General features: G+C 43.1%; 1 protein-coding gene across 5 annotated transcripts in view; it reads left to right on the top strand.

Annotated features, from left to right (window-relative positions):
- HGSNAT (heparan-alpha-glucosaminide N-acetyltransferase) overlaps positions 1-14,945 on the top strand; it is a 50,402-nt gene continuing 35,457 nt past the window's right edge. The window contains exons 1-3 of one of the 5 annotated variants that reach the window (XM_030937478.1): positions 71-209; positions 6,249-6,364; positions 14,211-14,266. In XM_030937478.1, coding sequence (XP_030793338.1) covers positions 6,352-6,364; positions 14,211-14,266 — 69 coding nt within the window. In that variant the 5' untranslated portion in view covers positions 71-209; positions 6,249-6,351. Of the gene's footprint in view, positions 210-3,641; positions 3,801-6,248; positions 6,365-14,210; positions 14,267-14,945 lie in introns of those variants that run through there. The other 4 variants (XM_030937481.1, XM_030937476.1, XM_030937477.1 and 1 more) reach the window with 4 other exon arrangements.

The following is a 14,945-nucleotide window of genomic DNA, read 5'->3' as shown; positions in this document are numbered from 1 at the left end:
AGGGGGCATGACGGGCGCGCGGGCGTCCGCGGCGGAGCCGCGCAGGGCGGGTCGCGGCGGGCAGGCAGGGGCGGCCGAGCGGGCGGCGGGCATGAGCGGTGCGGGCAGGGTGCTGGCCGTGCTGCTGCTGGCCGCGTCCGTGCTGAGCGCCGCGCTGCTGGCCCCCGGCGGCTCTTCGGAGCGCGATGCCCAGGCCGCGCCGCCACGAGGTGAGTGCACGCCTCCTACCGCCGCCCGGCCGGCTCCGAGCGCGGCGTCCCCTCCCCGGGGCGCCGCCCCTACCTCCGTGCGCGGCGCCGAGGGCTAGGCCCGGCCTGAACCGCTCCCAGGGCCCGGGCTGTTTCTGCGACTTCGCGGTACCACGCCCCAGACCGGAGGCCTGACTTCTGGCTGCTGCGGCCGGGCCCAGCGGAGGCGGGGGAGCGGGCGGTTCGGGCCGCGGCGGAGTGGCACCTGGGCGCCCAGGCGGCGCCCACCCCAGCAGAACCTGCGTCCCGGCGCCTTCGGTCTAAACAGAGGCCTCGGATCGGGACGCCGGGAACCCCCCACACTGGCAGCCAGGAGGCGGGCCAGCCAAGGACCGGGGCGGGGGGGGGGGCTCGGACTCCCCCTTCACCCAGTCCACTGTTCTCAGGGACTTAGAGCAGGGTCACTTCCCCGAGGGCCCAGCCCCCGAGGACGTGGCGCCGAAGCCGTGCGACCCAATTGGCTTCAGCGGGTGGGAAGCCCGGGGCCAGGACGCGCGTTTGCCCCGCGCTGGGGTTGAACCCGCGTAGATGTGCGGCGGGTGAGGAACCGCGGAGAAGGCGGTGGGGGCGCGGCCTGCATGCAGCCCGGTCCCCGGCGAGCCCTTCGCGCGTCTCCCGTCGGCGCGTTTTCCCTCCAGGGTGACCGGGAAGCCGCCGCCTCCGAGTCGGGGTGGCGGCCTGGGAGGGGCTGGGCTGGGCGCTTTTGCCCCGGGCCCCGGGCGCCTGTCCAGTGCGCTGGCTTAAGAGGCGCTCAGCTCAGCCCGTGATTGCACAACTGGCTTGCTCTCCGAACTCGCTAGGGAAAACGATGACAAATACAGATTCCAGGCCTCCATCTAGACCCTTGGACCGGGGAGCCCCAGGCCCTAGGAGGTCCTTCGCACACGCCCCTCCCAGAGGGGTCGGGCAAGCACCGCAAACCCCTTTGGGTAGAAGGGTCCACACCTGGGACGGACGGTGGGAATCACCTGCCTTTCTTTCCCCTTTCGCGCCCTTATCTTGTTCAGAATACTAAGTTTTAGTGTCTGTGTATGGAGTTCAAACGACCCCTCCTCCCCAGGCAGAAGCTGGAGGAGAAAGGCGTCATGAATTTTGGAAAAGCGGCTCAGCGGATTACATTTTGTGTGCTCCTTGATTCACCCAACCTGGATCTCCTGCGCTCCCCTCCTTTAAAATTGCAAGGACCCTGGGGAGGTTATGTAATCTGCCTGATCACAATTGTCAGGGACTGATGCCGCCGAACGCTCTTTGCATTTTAGCACCAGTATTAGCTTATCAAAGGGCACTTACTTTAGGTAGAGGTGATTTGTAAATAGTAATCACAGGTAGTGAGGGGAAGCTGCGTTGCGAACGCAAGGCTTTTCCCGCCGTTTGGAGCCCATGTTTGGGCTGCACAGCTTTCCTACTAAAAACGTCATCATCTTCCTTCTTTTTGAAAATTCAGCATTTACTTGAAAAAAAAAAAAAAAAAAAAAGGAGACTATGTCTTTAAAAATATGCCCAGCAAAGATAACTCACGAGAAGAGAGCTAGACCAGAAATTAAATACTTGGAAAGGAAATAAAAGTGTAATACACGAGCAACACATTTATCCCCGCACTATTGGAAGGTGGTTTTATTTGGTTATTTGCCCACCAAGACTATGTGGACCAGAGGAGAGAGAAGGAATTAATTGTTCTTTTGTCGGTAACGCTCTGTGGGTATTGCCCTGGAATTTCTTAGGTCAGCTGCTGTGTGGGAAGGTGGCAGCTTTTTCTTGAAGCTGAACATCAAGCTCAGTTTCGAGGTCATATTTGATGGCTTAGTAATTGCGTCCTTTGGTCGTGTCTGTAAGTGATACAGACTGTTATTATTATTTTTAAAAACCACATTCAAATAATGCAAAGTAAAACAAAAAAGGTGTCAAAATCCGCTGGCTTTACTCTGACAGTCTTTAGCTGTGGTTCTCTAGTTGTGTTCCTCACCCTCGGCTGCACACTCGAATCCCTTTGGGAGGTTCGTTGTTTTTTGTGGGAAATTTAAAAACTCATGCTGATTGGGTAGAGATTCTAATTAGTCTGGAATGGGGCCAGGGCATTGGTAACTTTTGTTGTTTTTTTTAGAGCTTCCTGAGGTAATTCTGACATTCACTGAAGACTGAGCCCCTCTGCACATTCCCAAATAGCATAGTTAGTAACAATGACAATGAAGAGCTTTCCGCCTAAAATTCATGTGGATAATCTAAGTATAAAACAAGTACCTTATTCCGCTCACCACCAGAGGCTTAGAGAAACATGAGTACACACAGTACTTATTCCATCTACGACGGGATGATGATGTGTAGAGAAATTACGAAGGAAAAGCTCATGGCTTCATCGTCTCTTGGCCATGATCAAGTGTAGGAAAAAGTCTACAGAAAGTGACTAGAAATTTGAAAATGGAAGCCATTAAAACTGAAGAAGGGAAATGAAAACTTTTAAAACAATGATGACAAATTGACAAAGGATTTAATATTTTTGTCTGTAATGTAGAGAAGTTATGCAAATACCTCAGAAGGCGTCAGGGATTAAATAAAGGTGGTTAAATAAATAAATAATTCAAGAATTCATATGAAAGGCACATACTGATGGTAAACATTTGGAAAACATGTTCAAAACTAGTTAATCACAAGTTCAAAACTAAAATAATTAGGATGTGCCATTTTCTTTTCTTTTCTTTCTTTCTTTTTTTTTTTTTTTTTGAGACAGAGTCTGGCTTTGTGGTCCAGGCTGGAGTGCGGTGGCGCCATCTCGGCTTACTGCAAGCTCTGCCTCCCGGGTTCACGCCATTCTCCTGCCTCAGCCTCCCGAGCAGCTGGGACTACAGGGGCCCGCCACCACGCCCGGCTAATTTTTTGTATTTTTAGTAGAGACGGGGGTTTCACCGTGTTAGCCAAGATGATCTCGATCTCCTGACCTCGTGATCCGCCCACCTCGGCCTCCCAAAGTGCTGGGATTACAGGACGTGCCATTTTCTATCCACCAGGCTAACAAATGAGGGAAACATGGAAAAGGCTAATCAGGCTGGGCTGATAGGGAGGGATCTGTTGAGGCTCAGGAGACTGGTTAGCGGTTAGGTGCACAGTTAAACTGACCTCAGCTTAAATCCTGGCTGATAGTAGGTGACCTTCAGATGCCTCATCCCAGAATGGAGACACCAGGAGCTATTTCTTTTTCTTTTTTCTTTTTTATTTTTTGAGACAGAGTCTCACTCTGTCCCCCAGGCTGGAGTGCAGTGGGGTGAACTCGGCTCACTGCAAACTCCGCCTCCCGGGTTCATGCCATTCTCCTGCCTCAGCCTCCCGAGTAGCTGGGACTACAGGCGCCTGCCACCACGCCCAGCTAATTTTTTTTTTTTTTTTTGTATTTTTTAGTAGAGAGGGCGTTTCACCGTGTTAGCCAGGATGGTCTCCATCTCCTGACCTTATGATCCGCCCGCCTGGGCCTCTCAAAGTGCTGGGATTACAGGCCTGAGCCACCACGCCCAACCCACCAGGAGCTATTTCACAGAGCTGTTGGGGCCTGGTGGTTCTTTGGTAAGTGTGGTTCTTTGTATTATCTGGGAGATCTCAACCATCACAGTTGTCATTAGAAATCAGCACGACTAAATTGGAGAGAAATGTCGTAAAGCATATCAGAAGCTATTCAAAAGCCTGTTTTTGGTTAAAGATTTTACTCTTGGGCCCAGTGTGGTGGCTCACGCCTGTAGTTCTAACACTTTTGGGAGGTCAAGGTGGGCGAATCACTTGAGCCCAGGAGGTTGAGCCCAGCCTAGGTAACATGGTGAAACCCTGTGTCTACAAAAAAATACAAAAAAAAAAAAAAAAAAAAAAAAAAAAATAGCTGGATGTGCTGGCATGCTCCTGTAGTCCCAACTACATGGGAGGCTGACGTGGGAAGATTGCTTGAGCCCAGGAGGTTGAGGCTGCAGTGGGCCACTACACTCCAGTCGGGGAGACAGAGTGAGACTCTGTCTCAAAAAAAAAAAAAAAAAAATTAACTGGGTGTTCCGATCCTGAAGAGGCTCTGTTGACCTCTGCATTGGTTGGATGTGGCCTGGATCACTGTAATGTCCATGTGTTGAGCACTTGTTTTATTTCTGTGCCAGCCATTTCGTAGGTGATCAAGTTTAGCTTTCCCAATGGTCTCATGAAGCACATACTCTTAACCCTTAATTTATTGGTGAGGAACCTGAGGCAGGTTGGGGTTCAGATTCAAGTTTAAATTGAATTTATCCCACTATGTCATACTCCAGGTCCCAAACCTCACTTCCACTGAAAGCTTTCCAGGAGACCAAAGAACAGAAAAAATGATTGTGAAAGCTTTCTTTGGCCTAGAGAACAAAAAACTGTAGTGGATTATTAAGAGTTTTATACTGCAAGGCTTGTCTTCACTGAGAGCTAAATAAGGGTAAATTAAGATAAACTTAAAAATGAGGGATTGAGGCCCAACACAGTGGCTCATGCCTATAATCCCAGCACTTTGGGAGGCCGAGGCGGGCAGATCACGAGGTCAAGAGATCGAGACCGTCTTGGCCAACATGGTGAAACCCCGTCTCTACTAAAAATACAAAAATTAGCTGGGTTTGGTGGTAGTGTCTGTAGTCCCAGCTACTCGGGAGGCTGAGGCAGAAGAATGGCTTGAACCCGGGTAGTAGAGGTTGCAGTGAGCCGAGATCACGCCACTGCACTCCAGCCTGGGTGGCAGAGCAAGAGGGATTGAGTTGGCTACGTGAAGAATTCCTGATTCTGACATTCAAATGAGTGACTAGGGAGCCCAGAGGAAGCTTTCCCATTACAAAATAGAGAACTGAGTTCTTACCTTCCTCATTGTGTTATTAAGTAGTTCCCCATTTTTTTCTTTTGGGTAAATTTACTTAGAGGATAAATTAACTTCTCTTTTATATAATATCATATAAACGGCCAGTTGAAATGAACCACTTTGCTTTGACTTTGACAAGAGCAGTTCACTGTATTTTTCCTACCAAATTGGCACACATGATTTTAGAATGTGTGTCATCTTTCTGTCATCCTCAGAACATCATCTAGTGAACTGGTGAGCTGTGTGATGAGTGAATCCAGGAGCAGTGAGTTTCTCTGCCCTTCAGACTGAGGCTTGTCTTTTTTTTTTTTTTTTTTTTGAGATAGAGTCTCGCTCTGTCGGGCAGGCTGGAGTGCAGTGGCCGGATCTCAGCTCACTGCAAGCTCCGCCTCCCAGGTTTTACACCATTCTCCTGCCTCAGCCTCCCGAGTAGCTGGGACTACAGGCACCCGCCACCTCGCCCAGCTAGAGGCTTGTCTTAAAACTGTCTCCTTACCCCTCTCCGATCTGCCATGGAAATTAGGAGATTCCAAACTCCAAAACAAAGTGATAGAAAGCAGCGCTTCTTAAACTTTCGAGGCATGTGCACCCCACCCCTGGGCCTTGCTAACCTGTCTGACTCAAGTGAGTTCTGCATTTCTAACAAGCTGCCTGGCTATAGTCGCAGCTGAATAACATGGTAGGGAAGAAAGCTTGAATTTCAGAGTCGTACAAATTGGGTTCATATCAGTGATTTCATTGAAAAACCGTGACCACAGACAGTTAGGTAATTCTTGAGAAGCTTAATTTATTCATCTGTAAAGGGGGGGAAATACCTAGCTCATGAGATTGTCATTATTGTGGGGAAACTACTAAATTCAGTACATGTCACATCTTAGCACTTGATGAATATAAGTTCCTCACATGATCCTTTGATGCACTAGATGTGAGTGCTGTTGACTGAATCCTCTTTTGTAATAGAGACATCTGTGCAAAAGGAGACCTACCTGCGTGTGTGTGCACAACAAAGTAATGTGTGGGAGACCACAGAAATCCCAGAGTGTAGGCTTTTGAGAAGCACTACTGGAAGCAACTGTTCACATGAATGTACTTTGTCTCTAACACATCTTTCGGGTGCCTTCTTTTTTTTTTTTTTTTTTTTAACTTTTCCTAATTTTTACCAGACTTAGACAAAAAAAGACATGTAGAGCTGAAGATGGATCAGGCTTTGCTACTCATCCATAATGAACTTCTTGGGGCCAACTTGACTGTCTACTGGAAATCTGAATGCTGTTATTACGTATGTATCATTTCACACTCAGTTCTGTTTGCTTTGGGGTTTGTTTGATATGATCCTTAATGCTTTCATATCTAAAGCCCTTCACAAGTTAATTTCAGTTTGCAGCTAAGGAAACAAAGAAGCTATATAAAGAATCAGAAGAAATACAGTCAGAGGAGGATGCCTAGGAATGCATAGCATCCATTTTTATCTTTTCATCTAGCCATCCTTTAAAAAACCAGTTCTCAGGGATGAACAACCTTGATAGACTATGTTTTATTTTCCTCCTCTCTAGTGCAAAACCCTCTTGCTGGACCACAGAAGGAAGGAGTGGGACACCAGGGTATTCTCCAGGGGCCAGCAGAGTGGGCAGCCAGCAGGGAGGTGCAAGTTGAGGGAGTGGCAGTTATTCTGGGGCCCTGCCTCCCTGATGATAACAAATGCATTTTCTCTAAAGGTTTTACTCCTATTCTAGACCTTGTTGCTTTTAAGGATAAGGCTATTCTTTTATGTAAAATAAAATACTCTACTATGTAACCATAAAAAAAGAATGAAATCATGTTCTTTGCAGCAACATGGATGCAGTTGGAGGCCAATATCCTAAGTGAATTAACACAGGAACAGAAAGCCAAATACTGTATGTTCTCACTTCTAAGAGGAGCTAAGCATTGGGTACTCATGAACATAAAGGTGGGAACAGGAGACACTAGGGACTATTTGAGCTGCAGTACCCAAGCAGTACTGAAAAACTTGGGTACTACAGCTGAATAGTACCTATATGGCTGAAAAACTACCTACTGGATACTGTGCTCACCACCTGGGAGACAGGATCATTCATGTCCCAAACTGTAGTATCATGCAATATACCCATGTAACAAAACTGCACATGTGCCCCTGAATCTAAAATAAAAATTGAAATGATAAAATGTTTTTACTGGGTACAGTGGCTCACGCCTGTAATTCCAGCACTTTGGGAGACTGAGGCGGGTGGATCACCTGAGGTCTAATCCCAGCTACGTGGCAGGCTGAGGCAGGAGAATCACTTGAACCCGGGAGGTGGAGGTTGCAGTGAGCTGAGATCGCACCGTTGCACTCCAACCTGGGCAACAAAAGCAAAACTCTGTCTCAAAAAAAAAAAAAAAAATTATTGCCAAATTGAGAGCTTTATTATACCTGCCATCAGAGGATGAATTTTAATTTATATTGAGTGACTGTTTACTATAAATGCTTTAAAAAAAAAACGTAAAATCTCCAGTGTGGGCACCAGCTGAAAAGATGATGGAGCAATAGGTGATACCTTCTCTATTTGAATAAACCTACTGAAAGCTCTGTAAAGTAATATGAAACAAGAAAAAATCTATTAAGAAAAAGTAGCTTAAGACAAAGAAAAAATTTATTGGCCCACAAGAAGAACCTAAAAGAATCTTGAAAATAATCGACAATAGCTGAAATTAAAAAGTGACGAGAATCAGATACTTTAGTGAATGGGCAAAATGTCTTCTAAAAAGACTTAATAAGGGTCTAAAATCCACAGAAAAACAAGTTGAGCGGGGAAAAGACTGTTGTCAAGGTGTTAGGTGTAGGGCAAGTAAGACCGTTATTAGAATAAAACAAATAGGGTCACTGGAGTACAACAATGATGCTATGGACGAATTAAAGAATTAAAAAAGAGGCCGGGCGCCACCGTAATCCCAGCACTTTGGGAGGCCAAGGAGGGTGGATCACCTGAGGTCTGGAGTTCAAGACCAGCCTGGCCAACATGATGAAACCCCATCTCTACTAAAAAATACAAAAAATTAACCGGGCATGGTAGCAGGTGCCTGTAATCCCAGCTACTTGGGAGGCTGAGGCTGGAGAATCACTTGAACCTGGTGGGGGCGGAGGTTGCAGTGAGCTGAGATCGTGCCATTACACTCCAACTTGGGCAACAAGAGTGAAACTCCATCTCAAGAAAAAAAAAAGAAAGAATTAAAAAACAGGAAAACAGACCATGCACGGTGGCTCACTCTTATAATCCTAGCACTTTGGGAGGCCTAGGTGGGCAGATCATGAGGTCAGGAGTTTGAGACCAGCCTGGCCAGCATGGTGAAACCCCATCTCTACTAAAAATACAAAAATTAGCTGGGCACAGTGGTGTGTGCCTGTAATCCCAGCTACTTGGGAGGCTGAAGCAGGAGAATCGTTTAACCCCGGGAAGCAGAGGTGGCAGTGAGCTGAGATTGAGCCACTGCACTCCAGCCTGGGCGTCAGGGTGAGACTCTGTCTCAAAATAAATAAATAAATAAACAAACAAACAAACAAACAAACAAACAGAAGAATTAACTACATGAGACTGTTTTAAGAAAAATATTGCTAATTTATTTAAAAGAATGGAGATAATTATGTCAGGAAAATGTATAAAGAAGTGACACAGGGTTTGTATTTAATCATACTAGTAAAAAATGTCCTATTATAGTAAAAAAGATTTTAGCTTGGAAACTGGAAAGACACTTATGACCCTTTTAAGATTAACCGGAGACTGATAAAATTTGTCTAGATATAAACTTTGAACATAAATTTTGAACTTTAATGATAATTTGAAAAATTTTAAGCAGATGTAGGTTTTAGGAAACACAAGCATGTAAAAAAATGCAAATGATAATAACTTTGTATATTTGGTATACCAGATAATAAAAACCTGGGGCTGATGGAAGGATATCTTTAAGATATTTAAGGTGAAGATATGCCCAAGAGATCAGTTACTAGCTGAGTTGAAGAATTTCCTGTTCTGTTTCCTTCTTTATCTTGCTTCCTTAAAGTAGAAAGACCTTTTATTTTATTTATTTATTTATTTTAAGACGGAGTCTTGCTCTGCCGTCCAGGCTGGATGGCAGTGGCATGATCTTGGCTCATGGCAACCTCCACCTCCTGGGTTCAAGTGATTCTCCTGCCTCGCCCCCCGAGTAGCTGGGATTACAGGCATCTGTCACCGCACCTGATAATTTTGTATTTTTAGTAGAGACAGGGTTTCGCCGTTTTGGCCAGGCTGGTCCTGAACTCCTGACCTTGTGATCTGCCTGCCTTGGCCTCCCAAAGTGCTGGGATTACCGACGTGAGCCACCGTGCCTGGCTAGCATTTAGTTTTTATAAGTAAGATGTTCTCAGTATGGTAAACAGTTAATGTTTCTGTATCTTTAAAATATTACTAAAAAAAGAAGACTGAGCCATGTGAGGTAGTTCACACTTGTAATCCCAGCACTTTGGGAGGCCAAGGCGAGATGATCATTTGAGGTAGGAGTTTGGGACCAGCTTGGGCAACAAAGTAAGATCTCATCTCTTTAAAAAAAAAAAAAAAGAAAAAAGAAACAAGACTGTACAATGTGGAAAATACGTAAAAAAGAGAAGATATTGTGAATATTTAAAATTGCTTTTGAAAAGAGAAGAGCTATACATACATACATTGGTAAATAAAGTATTAAAAACTAAAATATATTATTGCACTCATAAAGAATACAATGAAAACTTGTACTTTTTGATGAAGTAGATGTTAGAATAAAAGGGCTAGTTAAGCATTTGCATAAATAGTAAATACTAATACTAAAATATGAACACCCTAAATAAAAAGGCACCAAATTTATGTGGGTCCCCAAAGTACATCAGAAATAATAGTAGCAACTAATAATACAAAGCAAAGTCGTAGTAGAGACAAATGATAAGATACTCTTATCAGGGCAAACATTTGAAGGTTTCATCATAGAGCTGGTGAACTGAGCTGAACAATGTCAGGGAGTGAGGTGGTTAAGAGCTTGGATTCTGCAGTCCGAGTGTCTGGTTTGAATCCCACCACTGTCACTTGTGTTACTTTGGGTATGGGAGTTATTACCTTCTCTCTGCTTCTCTTCCCCTGTGAAGCTGGAAAAATAATGGAACCTGCCCCTGAGCTCCCTGGGAGCGTTTCGTGACTGAGTGCCTGTAAGCTGAAGCAGAGCGAGACCTCTGCATGTGTCAGTATTACTGGCAATAGACATAAGTAACATATGTGGCAGAAATTAAATGAAAAAAGTAGATAAATTCAAATTCAAAAATTCCTGTATATATTTGTTTCACAAAACACTCATCCTATGTTAAGTCAAAAGAGACTGAATAAATTTTAAAAAGCAGGGATTATATATATATTCTACCTCATACCTCTGCACAACAAAGAAACAAACTAATAAGGGTTGTAATATAAATACGAGCGTTTCTTAGAAAATCTTTAAATCAGGCCAAAGCAATTCCTGTGAAAAAACGCATGTAAATGTTCATAATAATAAAGATGATGGTAATAGAAATCGCAGCTACTGTTTTCCTGAGGACTTGTTCAGTATTTTAGGTCTGTCTCATTTAACTTACAACACTCCAATGGAGAGATTCTATGCAGGAGAGAGGATTTGCTGGAGATACTGAAATTAAGAAAAATAAAGTGACATTTTTTGGGTTACCTAGCTGTTAGGTGGCAGAGCTACAATTCACCCCTGCTTGTAGCTTTGGAGGTTGGTCTTTATGTTAATCGGAAAGAAAAGGGGAGGCTGGACGCAGTAGTTCATACCTGTAATCCCAGCACTTTGGGAGGCCCAAGTGGACAGATCACTTGAAGGTTAGGAGTTTGAGACCAGCCTGACTAACATGGTGAAACCCCGTCTCTACTAAAAATACAGAAATTAGCTGGGCATGGTGGTGGGCGCTTGTAGTCCCAGTTACTTGGGAGGCTGAGGCAGGAGAATCACTTGAACCTGGGAAGCGGAGGTTGTAGTGAGCTGAGAGCACACCACTGCACTCCAGCCTGGGTGACAGAGTGAGAGTCCATCTCAAAAAAGAAAAGGGGAAATGCAAAGCTATTCAGTAGGGATCTCAAGGTTTTTGAAAGCAAACAGTGTAATCTTCCAAACAAAAAGGAAAAGAAGCAATAATATTAATAAATACATAAGCTAGAAAATGAGCCGAATCGAAGTAAGAACAAGCTGAGAAATGATTTTTTTGTTTTTGAGGCAGAGTCTTGCTCTGTAGCCCAGGTTGGAGTGCAGTGGTGTATGATCATGACTCACTGCACTCTCAAACTCCTGGGCTCAAGAAATCCTGCTTCAGCCTCCCAAGTAGCTAGGACTACAGGCATGGGCCATGACACTTAGCTAATTTTTTATTTAAAAATCTTTTGTGGAGACAGGGTCTTGCTGTGTTGCTCAAACTGATTTGGAACTCCTGGCCTCAAGTGATTCTCCTGTCTCGGCCTCCCAAAGTGCTAGAATTACAGGCATGAACCACAGATCTGGCTGAAAATGATACATTTTAATGAGAAAAATACAGGTTAAATGGAGAGATAGCCAATAAGCATTGATATCAAGACTAAACAGGAAAAATGACAGTGTTTCCCAAGTTAATTCATATACTTAACACAATTGCTGTTAATATGTAAATAGAATCCGTTATGTAGTCTATATAAATAATTTCAAAATTCATATGGAAAAGTAAATGAGTCAGAGGATCAAAAGATGGCCCAAATTGGTCCAAGTATTGTGGGCTATTGTTAAGCTGATTTGACATTGTCTCCCCCAACAACCATGCTTGACTAGCTTAAAAGAAAAAAAAAATGGCCCAAAAGGAGATTGGGCAATGTGGAGACTTGCTGTATTAGGTAAGATATATTGTGAGGCCATAATTGTTTATGTAGCCAAAAAAGAGAAATGAAGACTAACAGACCAATGTAAGTGTGAGAAGCAGAATCTAATTTATGTAAGAACCTAGAGTATTATAACTAAGACCATGGGGAAAGGTATTTAAAATTACTGTATACCATGTATCAAGTACTCCAAGAGGATTCCAGTTAAAACATAAATGCACAAACTGAAAAAAATTTTAAAAGGCAGAATAGATTTTTAAAAAGTTTTATTTTTTTAATTGACACAATAATTGTACATATTTATGGGGTACAGTATCTCGAACTGCTGAGCTCAAGTGATCCCCCTGCCTCATCCTCCCTGAGTGCTAGGATTACAGGTGTGAGCCACCACGCCCAGCCAATGTACATGTTGGGTAATATCAAGTTAGGGTAGTTAACATTTCCATCACCAAAACACTTGTCATTTCTTTGTGGTGAGATGGTTCAAAATCATCTCTTCGTCTATTTTGCAATATACATTACATTATTGTTAACTGTAGTCACCCTACTGTGCCATATGTCACCAGAACTGATCCCATTCTAACTGTGACTTTACACCTGTTGACCAACCTCCCCATCTCCTCTTCCCTACTAACCTCTATTTACTTTCTACTTCTGTGAGGTCACATTTTTAGCTTTTGCATGCAAATGAGATCATGTGGTATTTGTCTTTCTGTGTCTGGCTTATTTCACTTAACATAATGTCCATTAGGCTTATCCATGTTGCTGCAAATGAGAGGATTTTATTCTTTTTTTATAGCTGAATAGTATTCCTCTGTGAATATATAGCACATTTCTTTGTCCATTCATCAGTTGATGGATAGTTAGGTTGATTCCATTTCTTAGCTATTATGAATAGTGCTGTAGTAAACATGGGAGTACAAATATCTCTTTGACAAACTGATTTTCTTTCTTTTGGATGTATACCCAATAGTGAGATTGTTGGATGATGTGGTAGTTCTATTTTAATTTTTAGGAACCTTCATATTGTTTCCCATAATGGCTGTACTAATTTACATTCCCAACAACAGTGTGTAAGAGTACCCCTTTCTCCACATCCTTGCCAGCATGTGTTGTTTTTTGTCGTTTTGATTGTACCCAATCTAAATAACTGAGTTGAGGTGATATCTTATTGTGGTTTTGATTTACATTTCCCTGATTATTAGTGATGTGCATTTTTCATATACCTGTTGGGATTTTTGTATCTTCTTTTTTTCCCCTGATATATATATATATATAGTTATATATGTCTTTTGAGAAATACCTACTTTGATTTATTGTCCATTTAAAAAATGAGTTTTTTTTGCTATTGAGGTATTTGAGTTCCTTATATATTCTGTCAGGTGAGTAGTGTGTGAATATTTTCTCCCATTCTATAGCTTGTTTCTTCATTCTGTGGATTGATTCTTTCACTGTGCAGAGGCTTTTTTACTTTAATCCCATTTGTCTAGATTTGCTTTTGTTACCTATGCACCAATGTCATGCAGTGTTTCCCCTATGTTTACTTATAGTAGTTTCATAGTTGCAGGTCTTACATTTAAGCTTTTAATCCATTTTGAGTTGGTTTGTGAAAGATATGAGAGATAGGGGTCTAGTTTCTTTCTTCTACATGTAAATATCCAGTTTCCCAGCACCATTTATTGAAGAGACTGTCCTTTCCTCAATGTGTACCCTTTTGTTTTTTTTTTTTTGGAGATGGAGTTTTGCTCTTTTTGCCCAGGCTGGAGTGCAATGGTGCAATCTCCGCTTACTGCTTACTGCAGCCTCCGCCTTCTGGGTTCAAGTGATTCTCCTGCCTCAGCCTCCTGAGTAGCTGGGATCACAGACACCCACCGCCATGCCTGGCTAATTTTGTATTTTTAGTAGAGACGGGGTTTTACCACGTTGGCCAGGCTGGTCTTGAATTCCTGACCTCAGGTGATTTGCCAGCCTTGGCCTCCTAAAGTGCTGGGGTTACAGGCGTGAGCCACTGTGCCTGGCCATCTACTTTTTTGATGTAGGCATTTATTGCCGTAAACTTCCCTCTTAGAACTGGTTTTGCTGTATTTCATAGGTTTTGGAATGTTGTGTTTCCATTTTCATATGGAAGCAACATTTTTAGTTTTAAATTTCTTTTTACATTTTCTCAAGAAAATTTTAAATTTCTTTTTAAATTTTTTCTTTTCTGAGATGGAGTCTTGCTCTTTCACCCAGGCTGGAGAGAAGTGGCGTCATCTCAACTCACTGCAGCCTCCACTCCCTGGATTCAAGTGAGTCTCCTGCCTCAGCCTCCCGAGCAACTGGGATTATAGGTGCCCACCACCATGCCCAGCTAATTAAAAAAATTTTTTCGTTGACCCCTTGGTTATTCAGGAATATGTTGTTTAATTTTCATGGATTTGTACAGTTTCCAAAGTTCCTCCTCTTACTGATTTTTAGTTTTATTCCATTGTGGTCAGAAAAGATAATTGATATGATTTTGATTTTTAAAATTTGTTTAGACTTGTTTGCTCCCTTTAGGTCTATTAATAATTGCTTTATATATTTAGTTGTTCTAATGTTGGGTGCATATGTAACTGTTACATCTTCCTGCTGTATTCATCATTTTATAATATGGCCTTTTATTTAATGGCCTTCTTTTTCTCTTTTTACAGTTTTTGGCTTAAAGTCTATGTCTTTCTGACAGTAACAACCTTAAGGGTTCCAGAGAGGTGCAAAGCATTCAGAACAACGACAGCATCTGTAACATTTTGCAAAGTTGAAATATCTTTCAATTTATCAAAAAATCCTTGAATGTTCTGGTAATGAGGAGAGTAGAGATCCCTCTTTTAGAAAACGCTTGTGATCAGTGGACAGAATAACCATCTGCTCAGGAGATAGGAAGGAGAGAAGTTGGTATCGCTTAGGATAAGATCCGCACATAAGTTAAATTTTGGCTAAATGTGGTGC

The sequence above is a fragment of the Rhinopithecus roxellana genome, chromosome 9 (assembly GCF_007565055.1).
Source record: "Rhinopithecus roxellana isolate Shanxi Qingling chromosome 9, ASM756505v1, whole genome shotgun sequence".
NCBI classification, from domain to species: Eukaryota; Metazoa; Chordata; class Mammalia; order Primates; family Cercopithecidae; genus Rhinopithecus; species Rhinopithecus roxellana.
Note: the sequence above shows the minus strand (reverse complement) of the source record. Positions and strands in the feature narration are given on the sequence as shown.